This window comes from Onychomys torridus, chromosome 14 (assembly GCF_903995425.1).
Source record: "Onychomys torridus chromosome 14, mOncTor1.1, whole genome shotgun sequence".
Taxonomy (NCBI): Eukaryota; Metazoa; Chordata; class Mammalia; order Rodentia; family Cricetidae; genus Onychomys; species Onychomys torridus.
In genome coordinates, this window is record NC_050456.1 from 77882727 (window position 1) to 77897499 (window position 14773).

At 48.3% G+C, this 14773-nt stretch overlaps 1 protein-coding gene across 2 annotated transcripts in view; it reads left to right on the top strand.

Annotated features, from left to right (window-relative positions):
* Dync1h1 (dynein cytoplasmic 1 heavy chain 1) overlaps window positions 1-14773 on the top strand; it is a 69793-nt gene that overhangs the window by 22311 nt on the left and 32709 nt on the right. For both annotated transcript variants that reach the window (XM_036205996.1, XM_036205997.1), the window contains exons 11-31: window positions 173-319; window positions 3330-3470; window positions 4202-4378; window positions 4508-4618; window positions 4704-4823; window positions 5647-5886; window positions 6662-6817; window positions 6980-7093; window positions 7710-7820; window positions 7893-8102; window positions 8253-8399; window positions 8577-8743; window positions 8823-8996; window positions 9452-9617; window positions 9706-9894; window positions 10088-10282; window positions 11235-11517; window positions 11757-11857; window positions 12923-13082; window positions 14011-14254; window positions 14409-14592. In XM_036205996.1, the coding sequence (XP_036061889.1) occupies window positions 173-319; window positions 3330-3470; window positions 4202-4378; window positions 4508-4618; window positions 4704-4823; window positions 5647-5886; window positions 6662-6817; window positions 6980-7093; window positions 7710-7820; window positions 7893-8102; window positions 8253-8399; window positions 8577-8743; window positions 8823-8996; window positions 9452-9617; window positions 9706-9894; window positions 10088-10282; window positions 11235-11517; window positions 11757-11857; window positions 12923-13082; window positions 14011-14254; window positions 14409-14592 (3537 nt within the window). The remainder of the gene's footprint in view (window positions 1-172; window positions 320-3329; window positions 3471-4201; window positions 4379-4507; window positions 4619-4703; window positions 4824-5646; window positions 5887-6661; window positions 6818-6979; window positions 7094-7709; window positions 7821-7892; window positions 8103-8252; window positions 8400-8576; window positions 8744-8822; window positions 8997-9451; window positions 9618-9705; window positions 9895-10087; window positions 10283-11234; window positions 11518-11756; window positions 11858-12922; window positions 13083-14010; window positions 14255-14408; window positions 14593-14773) is intronic.

Below are 14773 nucleotides of genomic sequence, written 5' to 3' on the forward strand. Positions count from 1 at the left end.
TTAGAGGGACGAATGTGAAATAGTCCAGGAGTGCATCTGATAGAGTGACAGACTTTGTGGTTCTAACCAAAGACGTCATGATTTAGGCAAAGAAGGTTGTTAAGAATCAAAATCATTTTATTAAAATACGTTGCTGAGTAAAAACAAAACCTTGGTTTTTTTTTTTTAACAGAACGTTGTTCATGAGCTCAGAATAACAAACCAGGTGATCTATTTGAACCCACCCATCGAAGAGTGCAGGTACAAGCTTTATCAGGAGATGTTCGCCTGGAAGATGGTCGTGCTGTCCCTGCCCAGGATCCAGAGTCAGAGGTACCAGGTGAGCATCCAGGGGCTCCCAGCACGTGCCCTCTGACCAGGTCTCACCTGGACTTGGATGCTACTTCTCAGGATGTGTCCTTAAACAAGCCCTGTACATGTCTTTTCATGTACAGGTCCCGTGTCCTAAGTGAAAGCTTGGTATTTGCAGTCTCCTCAAAGTTTCCTCCATGAGCTTCTTTGTGGGTTTTAGTTTTGTTTGTTTTTTTTAATTGTTGTTGGTTTTTTTCAAACAGGGTTTCTCTGTGTAGCCTTGGCTGTTCTAAAACTCACTCTGTAGACCTGGCTGGCCTCAAACTCATCTAGATTCTTCTGGCTCTGGCTCCTGAGCTCTGGTGTTAAAGGCACCTGTCACTATGCCTGGCCCACAAACTCCTTTGATAATCCCAGTCTTCCTGTTTTCCTCCCTAACCCATTGCTGTTTTGTTTGGTTTTGGACATCGGGTCTCACTGTATAGTCCTAGCTGACCACCAGCCTCAGCCTCCTGAATACTGGGATGTCCACACCCAGCTCCTACTTTAGAGAAATTTTCAAGCACGTGCAGAAGTGGGAACCATGAGCCGCTGCCTGCAGCCTTATTTATCAGCACGCAGCTGGTCTCACTTCATTTGTAGCTCCCACCAATGACAAGTTTAAAGCAAATCTTAGATTACAGTCTTCCTGGTATACTTGTAGGGCCAGAGGAAAACCTGAAAGACCTTTTTGTCCATAATTCTAGCCAGATTCCACAGCTCTGCCGTGCAGTCTGTTCTAGAACTTAGTAATTATGCTACAACCACACCCTTTACAATTTAAATAAATAAACAAACAGTTGATTATTTTTTTTCAATTTAATTTTTATTTTATGTGTCTTTTTTTTCCTGCTTGTATGTCTGTATGAGGGTATTAGAACCCCTGGAACTGGAGTTATGGACAGTCTTGAGCTGCCACATGGGTGCTAGGAGTTGAACCTGGGTCCTCTGGAAGAGTAGCCAGTGCTCAGAACTACCAGGCCATCTTTCCAACCCCACAACACCTTTTTTTCCCCGTGACTTTGAGCATAAATGTCAGTCTTCTCGGGTTTATTTGTTTTTGTTATTGTTGTTTTAATTACAGTTATTTGGGTATGTTTGTACATACACACACTTTTTCACCTATCACAGAAAGTGAAGGTCAGAGAACAACTTGCAGGTCAGATATCTCCTTCCACCTTGTAGGTTCATTCTGGGAATTGAACTCAAGACATGGGCTTGGCATCAGGTGCCTACTGAGCCATCTCCCTGGTCCCTCTTGTATGTTTTGCTCAGCTAATCAAAACCATGCTATGAATTTTGGTTTCTGTCCCAGGCATCTATCTCCATTGTCATTTTTGTGATCCTCCTTGTCTTATTCTGTGTTTACGGCTTTGCATTGTCTTGTTTCTCTCCACATGGGACAAATACAAGCTTGTCTGTTCCTGGACTCTAATACTCAGGTGCTTGTGCACCCTTCCGCCAGCTCTGCTCTGACACAGCCATCTCCACATTCACATGCAACCTGACCTTACCCTGGAGCCCAGGCCCATCTTTGCAGTTGCTGCTTTCCATCTCTGTTCTGTCCTGTAGATGAATTTCTAAATGGTCTTATTAAATAAAAACACAGAGCCAAATATAAGGGTGAAAACCTGAGAGATCAGGGAAATAGGGAAAGCCACAGCTAACCTCACCTCACCAACTCCACAGCTTCCAAAGAGACCTACTCCTGTCTACCCACACCTATATGCCTTTCTGTTCTGTTCTCTCATTTGCTCTCTCAGCCCAGCTACATTATTTCCTCTTTCTGCCCAGCTCTGTCACTTCCTATCTGTACAGACCTCCAGACCTCTAAGGTTGGTGCTGGGATTAAAGGTGTGTGTTTTCATACCTGACTCGGTTCCCCAGTGTGACCTTGAACTCATAGAGATCCAGACAGATGCCTGCCTGCCAGGCAAGTGGTAAGATTAAAGGTGTGTGCTGCCATTGCCTGACTTCTGTTTAATATAATGGCTATCTTTTTCCTCTGATCTCCAGGCAAGCTTTATTTATTAGAGCACAAATAAAATATCACCACACTGTCCCATAGCCATGACTTGGTGCCCTTCTTGCTGTACTCCTCCTTCCTCTCTGAGCCTTCTTTCCACCCAGTCCAGAAACCATGTGTTAGCCGTGACGTCTGTCATCACTGTCTAAAGTTCACCCTGGTCTCTTTCACCACAGTCACTGTCCCCACCCTATCCAAGGTGCCACCATCTTCTTGGGTTACTAATGTTTCCGCCTACCATTCTCTCTGCCTCTGCTCCCTAAAACTCGTCTTCACTTACGGAGTGAACCTGCCTGCCTTCGCTGCTCTCACAGCCTGCCGCCTCTCTTATGGAAAGCTGCAGTCCTGGTGCTTGTTGGGCCCATAGTTACCTTTTTGCCTTTCTGACCTTAATTTCTGCTTCTCCCCTCCTGGCACTGCTCGGGCCTTGCTGAGCTGCTGCTGGCCCTCAACCGTGCAGACTGACACTGGTCAGTCTGGCATCAATCCCTGTACTACAAAAATAAGTAAAACATGATCAGTCTCTGTCCCAGCCCTGTCCTCCTTAGCTCTCTCCTACTCATTCTGCACGGACTTGCTTCCCATCTGACACTCTGTACATGGTGTTCTTTGTCTCCTTCCTCCTATAGAGTCTGACTCCATGGAGTGGGAGCATCTGCTCATTGTACTGAGACAGGCCTAACATGTAGGAGGTGCTCAGGCAGTTCAGATGAACCAAGGGCTGCTTGCATTCTTTACCCTGTGCATTAATGTCTCCATGCTTTCCAGCTTGTGGTTACTCTAGTGTTCCCTCTATTGGTTTAGCAAGTTAAATATAACCAGGCTTCTTGTTACTTGTGCCTAGGGAAAGTGAATATTATCTCTTAAAAGATAATCTTTTGATGGTGACTTTAGTCATTTTTAGTAAATAGAGGTGACTGAGATTGGCATTGTGTACACTGTTTAACATTCGTATCCTGCTCTTGTTGGTCAGGTGGGCGTGCATTATGAATTGACTGAGGAAGAGAAGTTCTATCGGAATGCATTGACACGCATGCCCGATGGCCCCGTCGCTCTGGAAGAGTCGTACTCTGCGGTCATGGGCATTGTGACTGAAGTTGAGCAGTATGTTAAGGTAAGATGCTCTTGATTCCTCCCTCCAAATGCAATGGATACTCTATTCTAGACATGCAAGAGGATGAGAGAAGGGCTGGGGTGTAGCTAGAGGCCCTGGGTTCAATCCCCAGCACCACCAAAAAAGGAAGAAAGAAGGAAAAAATACTGGGAAGCTAATAGGTCTTAATAGGTAGTATGTTGCCAATGGGCACAACACTTACTTTATTTATTTATTGTCTATCTTCTATGTGTTCATTTATTTGGAGGAAGGGTCTTACTCCTTATTCTAGCCCTGGCTGCCCTGGAGTTACTTGCTTTGTCGACCAGACTGACCTAGACCCTGGGATTCTTTTGTCTCCTGAGAGCTGCAATTACACGTGTGTTCCCACACCTGGCTGCGTCTTACCATATGTAGCTTGGGCTGGTCTGGAACTAACTATGTAGACCAGATTTACCTTGAACTCAGAGTTCACCTGTCTCTGCCTTATAGTCTAGGGTTAAAGGTATGCACCACCACACCCCATGATTTGCTTATTTTAAAGCCAAGAGTGAATGGTAGGATAAATCATATGGGGTCTTAACTATGGTTTTCAAGCAGAGTGAATTTTCTCCTTTTGCTGTATGAGCTCTGAGACTGAAGTGAGGTTTTCTAATGGCATGAAAATGTGAATCTGGACTGTAGCATAATGTTGCTAGTATGCTAGTGGTCTACAGAACAGCAGCTGGAATCAGGCATGTCCTTATTTGCAGGTCTGGCTTCAGTACCAGTGCTTATGGGACATGCAGGCGGAGAACATCTACAACAGGCTTGGGGAAGACCTCAACAAGTGGCAGGCTCTCCTGGTCCAGATAAGGAAAGCCAGGGGGACCTTCGACAACGCAGAGACCAAGAAAGAGTTTGGCCCCGTGGTGATAGATTATGGCAAGGTGAGCGTGGCTTGTTCTCGAACGGTGTCCGGAGACTAGAAAAGCTGTACTGGTGTTCGGCTCTGCGTTGGAGCTTAAACACACCCAAGAGAGAAGTGACAAAGCGCTGTGTGTGTTGCTCCCCTCCAGGTCCAGTCCAAGGTGAACTTGAAGTATGACTCCTGGCATAAGGAGGTGCTCAGCAAATTCGGACAGATGCTGGGGTCCAACATGACGGAATTCCATTCCCAGATCTCAAAGGTGAGGAGTGGGGATGTTGCCCAGGGAACTGGCAGCTACAGGTTAAGCCTGGCCCTGTGGTAAAATACAGCCTTCTCTCCAACAGTCTCGCCAAGAGCTGGAGCAGCACTCTGTGGACACGGCCAGTACCTCTGACGCAGTGACCTTTATCACCTATGTGCAGTCTCTCAAACGGAAGATCAAGCAGTTTGAGAAGCAAGTTGAAGTGAGTTTTCACGTTTGACCCGTGATGAGCTGTTAATATCTTACGTTCTGAGGAAACCCTGAGGGACTCAGCATTTCTTCCAGTGTGGCCATAAGCCACCATGACCACCGGATGTGCTTGTTAGAATGCACTGTGGCAAGCCTGGTGTGATGGCACACACCTGTAGTCCAGCATTCTGGGAGGCTTAGGCAGGAGGATTGTCAGTTTAGGCCAGATTGGTCTTCATAACAAGATCTGGTCTCAGAGAAGAGGCTGCTGGGAGCAGAGACGTGACTGAGTGGGTAAAGGTGCCTGCTGCCAAGCCTGATGACCTGAATTTTCCCTAGACATGTGGTGAAAGGAGAGAGCCGACTTCCACAAGTTGTCCTCTGCCTTCTGCACACATGCTGCGACGCATGTGTCCCCCGCCACACACACATTAAATGCATGTGAAGAAAAAAGTGTGCAAACACTGCACATGGGAGTCTAGGAGTCTGCACTTGAAAGGTTCTGGGTGATTGTCATGCACAGTTAGGTTTGAGAGGCACTGTCTGTTTAAACCTCTCACTGTTTTCAAGAACGTGGGAGTGGAATGTTCTCTTATAATTTAGGGTAAGGAATGAGGCACAGCGCAGGGGTTAGGTATAGTAACTGGCGGGCCACTCCAGGCTCTGTACTATCACTCTGACCACAGTAATCTGGTGGGGACAGTTGTGGAAGAGCAGATGCCTTGATCTGTGTGTTCTGGGCGGGGTGGGGTGGGGTGTTCTCTCTTGTTGGACTTGGGCAGTAGTTCTCCTGTGGTTATAGAAGACAAAAACAAATGATCTTCTAACTCTCAAAGCTCTACCGCAATGGGCAGCGTCTGCTGGAAAAACAGAGGTTCCAGTTCCCACCTTCTTGGCTGTACATTGACAACATCGAGGGTGAGTGGGGGGCCTTCAATGACATCATGCGCCGGAAGGACTCTGCCATTCAGCAACAGGTGGCAAACCTGCAAATGAAGATTGTGCAGGAGGACCGAGCTGTGGAAAGCCGCACCACCGATCTGTTGACAGACTGGGAGAAGACCAAACCTGTCACGGTGAGCTGCTAACCTGCCAGCCCGCAGCATGGCGTGGGTTATTGCTGTCAGAGATGAGAAGCCACGCTGGGCTTAGCTTTCAGCACTACAGATGAGATTGCCCTTCTGTAATTAAAAGGCTGGGCTGGCAGCCAGTCATGTAGCTTGAGGCAGAAGGATCATTGAGTGTGTGAGTTTAGGGCAGCATAGCAAGATAAAAGCAATAGCAGTAGAAATGAGACGCTGGAAATACAACCGGGAGAGATCTTACCTAGTGTGTGGATGCCCTGAGTATTTGTAGAAAGTAAGAGTGACAGCCAGGGTGGTCGTTCGTTTACCCGGAGGATAGTCACTTAAGTCAGTTATCGGTACTTGTGTATCTAATGTCTGTGCACCGTGTGTATGCAGTGCCTCTGGAGGCCAGAAGAGGGTGTCAGAGCCCTTGGAACTGGAGTCAGAGACAGTTGTGAGCTGCCGTTTTGGAGCTAGGACTCGAACCCAGGTCCTTTGGAAGAGAGCAGCCAGTGCTCTTAACCACTGAGCTGTCCCTCCAGCCCCCCAGGAGGTGTTTTTAAATGATTAAAACTTGTTCTACTGTTTTTAAACTGCCCTTGGACATGCTCAGAATTTAGAATTTGTTCCCCAAACAGCTCCAGCTTCACGAGGCAGCTGCTGGCTGCACACGTCATGGGGAGATGTGGCTCCTGTCTTGTCACTGTTGGCCCTCCACTATCTTTAAGCCCCAGGGCCCCCTCTCCTGGGACAGAACTGCCACTCTGTGCTCTGGCTTTTCCAGGGCAATCTGCGCCCTGAGGAGGCTCTTCAGGCCCTGACCATATACGAAGGGAAGTTCGGCCGGCTGAAAGATGACAGAGAGAAATGTGCAAAGGCCAAGGAAGCACTGGAACTGACAGACACGGGACTCCTCAGTGGCAGTGAAGAGCGTGTGCAGGTAAGGACCTGTGAGTGGAAAGTCTGGAGAACCACCAGGCTCTACCACCGTCCTGGTCATCCTAAGGGCCCTGGCAGATGCTAAAGTGGTTTTTCTTTTTGTTGCTAATTTGTAAGCTGCTCTAATGTCCCAGTTTAACTACCTTGCTGTTCTCAATCACAGGTGGCCTTGGAGGAATTACAGGACCTCAAAGGTGTTTGGTCAGAACTTTCTAAGGTCTGGGAACAAATTGATCAAATGAAGGAGCAACCATGGGTCTCAGTTCAGCCTCGTAAGGTAACTTGTTGAAGGTGGATGTCTGAGTCTGTCTACTTATTAGCAGTCACAGAAAGAACTTTGCAAGTTCACAAGCTGTCACTTATGTCCTTACGTGTTATTTATGTGATTCATCCAGACTGATGTGAACCTTGTCGTAGAGCCATTCAAAAGCTTGCAACTCAGTAGGTAGAGTGCTCACCCAGCCTGCACAAAACCTTAGACTCAGTCCCCAGAACTCCGGCTGGTGGAGTCAGGTGGGCCTTTGTAAGTTCAAGGCTAGCTTGGACACATGAGACCATGTCTCAGAAGGAAAAATAATTTTTTTTAAAGATTTTTTTTTTTTAGATTTTTTTTTTATTTATTATGTATACAGTGTTCTGCCTGCATGTGTCCTTGCAGGCCAGAAGAGGGCACCAGATCTAATTGCAGGTGGTTGTGAGCCACCATGTGGTTGCTGGGAATTGAACTCAGGACCTCTGGAAGAGCAGACAGTGCTCTTACCACTGGGCCATCTCTCCAGCCCTCAGAAGGAAATTTAAAAAAAAAGAAAAAGAAAAAGAAGCCATACAGTGTTGTTGATGTTTGTGTGGGTGTGGGTGTGAGAGAGACTCTATTCTCTTGTGTCTCCTGACAGCTTCGACAAAACCTAGATGGCCTCTTGAACCAGCTGAAGAACTTCCCTGCACGGCTTCGGCAGTACGCCTCCTATGAGTTTGTTCAGAGGCTGCTGAAAGGCTACATGAAGGTAGGTGACTGTCCCTGGGGTGCTGGGTGTCTTTTCAGAGGCCACTGCTCACACCCTGTCTGCCCTGCACAGATAAACATGCTGGTGATTGAACTGAAGTCGGAGGCACTTAAAGACCGTCACTGGAAACAGCTGATGAAGAGGCTCCATGTGAACTGGGTGGTTTCGGAGCTGACCCTGGGCCAGATCTGGGATGTTGACCTGCAGAAGAATGAAGCTGTTGTCAAGGACGTACTGCTAGTGGCACAAGGGGAGATGGCTTTGGAGGAGTTTTTGAAGCAGGCAAGTGAGGGGAGTGGGCATTGGGCTGTTTATGGAGCTGACTGTAAAATGAGGCGTTGTCATCTGTGTATCTCTGTCCCCAATGTTTGGTGCCTACAAATGCTGAGTGCTGATTTGTGCTGGTAATGGCCTCTTCCTGGCTCCACTCAGATACGGGAAGTGTGGAATACATACGAACTGGACTTAGTCAACTATCAGAACAAATGCCGCCTGATCCGAGGCTGGGATGACCTCTTCAACAAGGTCAAGGAGCACATCAACAGCGTGTCTGCCATGAAGCTCTCTCCATACTATAAGGTCTGTTGCCGGGGTACTCCTCCGCAGCTGGGGTTACACCTTAAGTGTCTGCTTGTATAAAATGTGGGTCAGACAACTTGATGGGACCCTCCCTGATTTGCAATTTTCCATCACCTTTGGCATATCCTTGGGGGGAAAGGTTAGTGGTTGAGCTCTGCCCTCCTGTGTACCCACCAGGTGTTTGAAGAAGATGCCCTGAGCTGGGAAGACAAGCTGAACCGGATCATGGCCCTCTTTGACGTGTGGATTGATGTGCAGAGGCGCTGGGTCTACTTGGAGGGCATCTTCACAGGCAGTGCAGACATCAAACATCTGCTGCCCGTGGAAACCCAGCGCTTCCAGAGGTACAGCTGCAGCAGGATCGGGCACTGGCAGGGCTGGGGAGCTGCTGCGAAGGCTGACCCGCTCTCCTTTGTTCTCTAGTATCAGCACAGAGTTTTTGGCTCTGATGAAAAAAGTCTCCAAGTCTCCACTTGTGATGGATGTTCTGAACATACAGGGAGTACAGCGGTCTCTGGAGCGGTTGGCAGACCTGCTCGGAAAGATCCAGAAAGCCTTGGGGGAATACCTAGAACGAGAGCGGTCATCTTTCCCCAGGTAAGTTCAAGGTCAGCTGGCTCTGCTCCCTTTTCCTGGTGTCGCTCAGCGTTGATGTCGAGGATTCCGGTGTCGTTGACTGAGCCCTCTGCCTTGCAGCACTAATGCTCCCCAAACGCCCGGTTTTCCAACTCAGTTCACTAAGCTCACTTTCCTGCCCAGCCACTTGCTCACGCCAGGGTCTAGCTCTGCTGTCTCCTGAGTGGCCTCTCCTCTTTTCCAAGGAGTTTGCTTATGGTGAGTGGAGCAGAGGCTGTCAGAATGAGTTTAGTGAATGACATTGAACTCTCCCAATTCTTGTTGCAAACATGCCTCTCGCCAAGCCCTGGCAGGTGTTTGCGTGAGATCTGAGTTCAGGCTGGAGGCCCTCCTGCCAGCTGCCTCTCCTATACTTGAACATCTGCTCAGCCACCCTCTCTACACCAGGCAGTAAAGCTGGGTTGTGTTAATTTCAGGTTCTACTTTGTGGGTGATGAAGATCTGCTTGAAATCATTGGAAATAGCAAGAATGTAGCTAAGTTGCAGAAGCACTTCAAGAAAATGTTTGCTGGCGTTTCCAGCATCATCTTAAATGAGGACAACTCTGTGGTCCTTGGCATTTCATCTCGAGAAGGAGAGGAGGTAGGTAGTATGACTGTGACTCAGAAACTTCTCTCCCACACTTGGACTCTTAATTCTTGACATTTTTTTTTTTTTTTTAAATCTTCAGGTTATGTTTAAAACTCCAGTGTCCATCACTGAACATCCCAAAATCAATGAGTGGCTCACTCTGGTAGAAAAGGAGATGAGAGTCACCCTGGCTAAACTTCTGGCAGAGTCTGTTACAGAAGTGGAGATCTTTGGAAAAGCAACCTCAATTGACCCAAATACCTATATAACTTGGATTGATAAATACCAGGTAATCTTTAGGAGAAGCAGGCAGGCTGAAGATGGAAGCGCAGACTGACTTGAAAATGACCCCTTGGGAACCGGGCAATGTCACCTGTAGTCTAGCTTTTGGGGAAGCTAAACAGGAAGACTACCCCAAGCAGTGCAATGACACCCCATCTCAAAAAAATGACCCTGTGGATCTGCTCTCTTGTTTCTTTCAGGCCCAGTTAGTGGTATTGTCAGCCCAAATAGCCTGGTCTGAAAACGTGGAGAATGCGCTAAGCAGCGTCGGGGGAGGTGGCGATGTGGCCCCCTTACAGTCCGTGCTGAGCAATGTGGAGGTCACCCTCAACGTGTTAGCAGACTCTGTCCTCATGGAGCAGCCCCCTCTCCGAAGACGGAAGCTGGAGCACTTGGTGAGCCTCATGCCTGAGCCCCTTCTTAACTCGCAGCTCAAGTAGTGAAAGGAAAGGAGGCTTAAAAATGAGCCTTTGGGGGCTGGAAAGAGATGGCTCAGTGGTTAAGAACACACACTGCTCTTGCTTGAGGACATGAGTTCTATTCCCAGTGCCTTACCACTGCATGAAACCCCAGCACCAGGGAGCTCTCTGACTTTTGTGGGCACTTGAAGTCATGTGCACATACTCCCCGTGCACACACATGCACATCATTAATAATTAATAAAATAAGCTGGGAGTTGTGGTCTACACCTGTAACCTTAGCATTGGGGAGGTAGAGGCAGGGAATTCTAGGCCAGCCTGCCTTCCGTGAGTGGACATAGGCATTCAGTCTTTGGTTCTCAGGTCCTCTTTAAAGATAGCCTTGGTGAAGGCCAGGTTGGTAAAAAAAAAAAAAAAATGCTTGCTGCACTGCAGTCCAGGGCCTGGGCCCTGGAAAACTGCTCAGAGAATAAAGGTGGATCCCCTGAAAAGTGACACCTAGAGTTGACCCCGGCCTCTGTGCGCCCACAAAAGGGTGGTGTGTTACGGAGGTGTTAGGGGGCCTAGATGGGAGGAAGAAAGTGACCAGCTTTTGAGGGCGTACACCCCCCAGCGGGGTGACTGCAGCAGCCTGTTGGCACAAAGTGGGCAGCCCGTGGGGTAGACGTGAGAAAGCTGCTCTGTCTCGTTCAGCTGCACGGGGCTGTTGCTTATAGTAGGTTTTTGGCTGTTGTGTTCTCTGTAGCTCTGAGTCTTTGATACTGTTGCGTGGATACGTGGATGACATTTCCACTGTCCCTGCGGGTGAAGTTCTGTTGGGATTTGGAATATTTGCTGCAAGTCACTGTAACAGCCTAAATCCTAATGTAAACTTAACAGATAGTCTGCAGACATTACTTTAGCTTGTGGCAAATTTTTACTTCCTCAGATCACAGAGTTGGTTCACCAAAGAGATGTTACCAGGTCCTTGATCAAAAGCAAAATCGACAACGCCAAGTCTTTTGAATGGCTCAGCCAGATGCGATTTTACTTTGACCCTAAGCAAACTGATGTGCTACAGCAGCTGTCCATTCAGATGGCGAATGCCAAGTTTAACTACGGCTTTGAGTACCTGGGCGTTCAGGACAAGCTGGTTCAGACACCCCTCACTGACCGCTGCTATTTGACAATGACACAGGCTTTGGAGGCCAGGCTTGGGGGCTCTCCATTTGGTAAGTTACTTCACAAACCTGGACAGGTGGAGTCATGTCAGGTGTGATTTTTTTTTTTTTTTATACACTAAGCTGATGGCTGGGGTGCTTTTCTACATTCCATGGTTTCTACATTCTAAAATCTTTAATTTCCTTGCATTTATTACACCTGAATTTAAAAATAATGTATGGCTCTCTTCAAGGTAAGGATTTACTACCAGTTAGGTGATGGACTAGATTGCTTTTCTTTCAAATAACAGGACCTGCTGGGACTGGGAAGACAGAGTCCGTCAAAGCCCTTGGCCATCAGCTTGGCCGCTTTGTCCTGGTCTTCAATTGTGATGAGACCTTCGATTTCCAGGTAAGACCTTCTTTTCACAGCATCTAAAGCCATTAAGCTTCCCCTCTCAAAGGCGCAGTACTCCATGCCTTACCTGGTGCTATTCTGAACTGCAGCAGAGCCCAGCATACACATTGACGTCAACTTGACCTTCATAGTCTCCAAGTTAACCATTATTCTTTGTCTAAAATGGCCATTGCTTGCTTGCCTGTGGATTTACGTATCTGAGACTGACTGGGTTTCCTTGTGTGGTCCAGGCTGGCCTGAAACTCACAATCCTATCTGAGCTGGGCTAGCAGGCATGCACAGTCAACTGTAGCAGTAACTGTCCTCCCTTCCCAAACCAGGGGTCAAAACCAGAATTTAAACATGCTAGACAAGTGCTCTACCCATGCTACACCTCCAGCACTGGAGGAGGTACTTTGCCAGCTAATGCTTAGTGTCTGTGTCTGAAAACAGTGACTGTTAGGCAGAAGGTTTTCTTTGCTAACAAAGTGATAAAATAAAACAACAGTTTGGACTGAGGGATGTTATTGACACAGGATGGAAAATGCATTTCTTAGCATGTCTTTGTAATGGTGATGCTGTTTATGTGAGTGAAGAATGACTCACTGAGTGTCTGCATTGGGAGGTAGACAGTATTCTCATTTTGAAGAGAGTAGTTGAAGGTCTCAGAAAGATGTGCCTTACTCAGAGTTAGACAAGTCAGCTGCAGTTACCAAAGGTTGCACACCTCAGACTACAAAGTTGCCTCCCCACAGTCCTGGAGGCTGGAAGCCACGTGGCTTTGATAGCGGGCTCCCAGTAAGCCTTCTCTTCCTTGGGTACAGATGCTGCTTTCCCACCATCTGGGCATGTGCCCTTTTCTCTGTATGTCGAGGGCAAGGAGGGAGGGCAGGAAGGGTGGATCCTGGTAATTTACAAGGATGCCAGTCCTCTGAGTAATGTCTCTCATTCACCTCCTGTAGGGCCTGTGTCCACGTACAATAACCCTGGAGGGTTAGGACATTGAAGGGCGACTTTGGGAAAAGACACGACTCGGTTCATAACAAATGGTTTAAGCTTCTGTGGTTCCTTCCATTCTAGGCGATGGGACGGATCTTTGTGGGGCTTTGCCAGGTGGGCGCCTGGGGCTGCTTTGATGAGTTTAACCGCCTGGAGGAGCGGATGCTGTCAGCTGTATCCCAGCAGGTGCAGTGCATACAAGAGGCACTACGGGAGCATTCCAACCCCAACTATGATAAGAGTAAGACTTCTCTGTGGCTTTTGTTTGGTTTTGTCTTTTGTCGCTGAGGTGGAGGGAAATCTGATGTGAGCTCAGTTGCTTTAACAACTTACTTCCACAGACAAGCAAGCGGTGTAGCTATTGAGGTTGGAGATTGGTATGAGGGGCTGGATGGTTTGAGATCAGTTTTGTTTCCTGGTGCTGGGCAGCATCAGTACCAGTTCCTAGTCCTGGAGCAGAGCATCTTCTGCAAGGCCAAGGTCACAGCCCATTCCCTTATACACATGTATCCCACAGTGGCCCTCAGGGTCCCTTTCCTTCCAGCATCACTGAGAAGCCAGCCTCCTGTTTTACCTCCGTGTCCCACCGTTGGTTGTGGAGTGAGTCCTCTGTCAGCATAGGACCAGCTGCCCTGGAAGACTCTGGGGTGGCTTTGCTTCTTGCACATGTGGTGAGGTAGGCCTGGTGCCTGAAGATACGCTCTAGGCTGGCGTGAGGGTCTCCCTGTCTGCGCCTGCTTTAGCCTTTTTTTGTTTACTTTTACTCCACAGTCATAGCAACTTGTGTTAGAAAGAGTCTCCCGGACCTGAAGGAACAGGACTGTCAGGGCCACCCTGTAGTGCCTCACAGCAAACACTCAGGTGGTTGAGGTGGCTGGAGGGTTTGTTTCGTAACTGCTAAGAGGAGCTAACGGTCATGATCTCCACATTCAGCATGTCCCGCTGCTGCCTTGACAGCTGCTCCTCTGTGCTTGACCGACATTAGGTCTGAGAGGGCTTTGGCCTGGCTGCTGAAAGCAGCCCCTTAAAGCCTCCTCTCGGCCCAGCAGTCCTGGGCTTTGATCTTGAGGTCGGTAAGGGAATGAGTGGTGCTCTGTCATTTTAGAGATGTGCAGGTGTTTCTGCTCTCTGTTGTCTCCGGTGTCTTGAGTAAGCTCATCTCATTTCAGCCTCTGCCCCCATTACTTGTGAGCTGCTGAACAAACAAGTCAAGGTTAGCCCAGACATGGCTATCTTCATCACCATGAACCCAGGCTATGCAGGTCGCTCAAACCTCCCTGACAACCTCAAGAAGCTCTTCCGGAGCTTGGCCATGACCAAGCCTGACCGGCAGCTGATCGCCCAGGTCATGCTATACTCACAGGGCTTCCGGACTGCTGAGGTCCTCGCCAACAAAATCGTCCCGTTCTTCAAGTGAGTAGCTTAGAGCCGTTCCCAGACACGTTTCTAGCTGGTGGCTGATGTTCTGTCCACAGTCCCCAGTCTTTCAGGGCCACCTGAGTCCCCCTGACTTTACACGCTGTCTACCTACAGGGTGCTGTCTTTAAAGAAAACATGTCTCTTTCAGACTCTGTGATGAGCAGCTGTCTTCTCAAAGCCATTATGACTTCGGTCTTCGGGCTTTGAAGAGTGTGCTTGTGAGTGCAGGCAATGTGAAGAGGGAGAGGATCCAGAAGATAAAGAGGGAGAAAGAAGAAAGGGGGGAAGCGGTTGATGAAGGAGAGATCGCTGAGAATCTGCCTGAGCAGGAGGTTTGTACACACTGGGTTCTGTTGTTTTCCCTTTGCTCTGTAGACCAGTGTGGCTTGGACTGTGTAGCCTAGGCTAACCTTAAACCCATAGCTGCCTCGTCCTCCCAAGTGCTGAGATTACAGGTATCCATCCCCACATCCAGCTTACAAGTATACCATTGATTTCTCAAAACGTCCACAT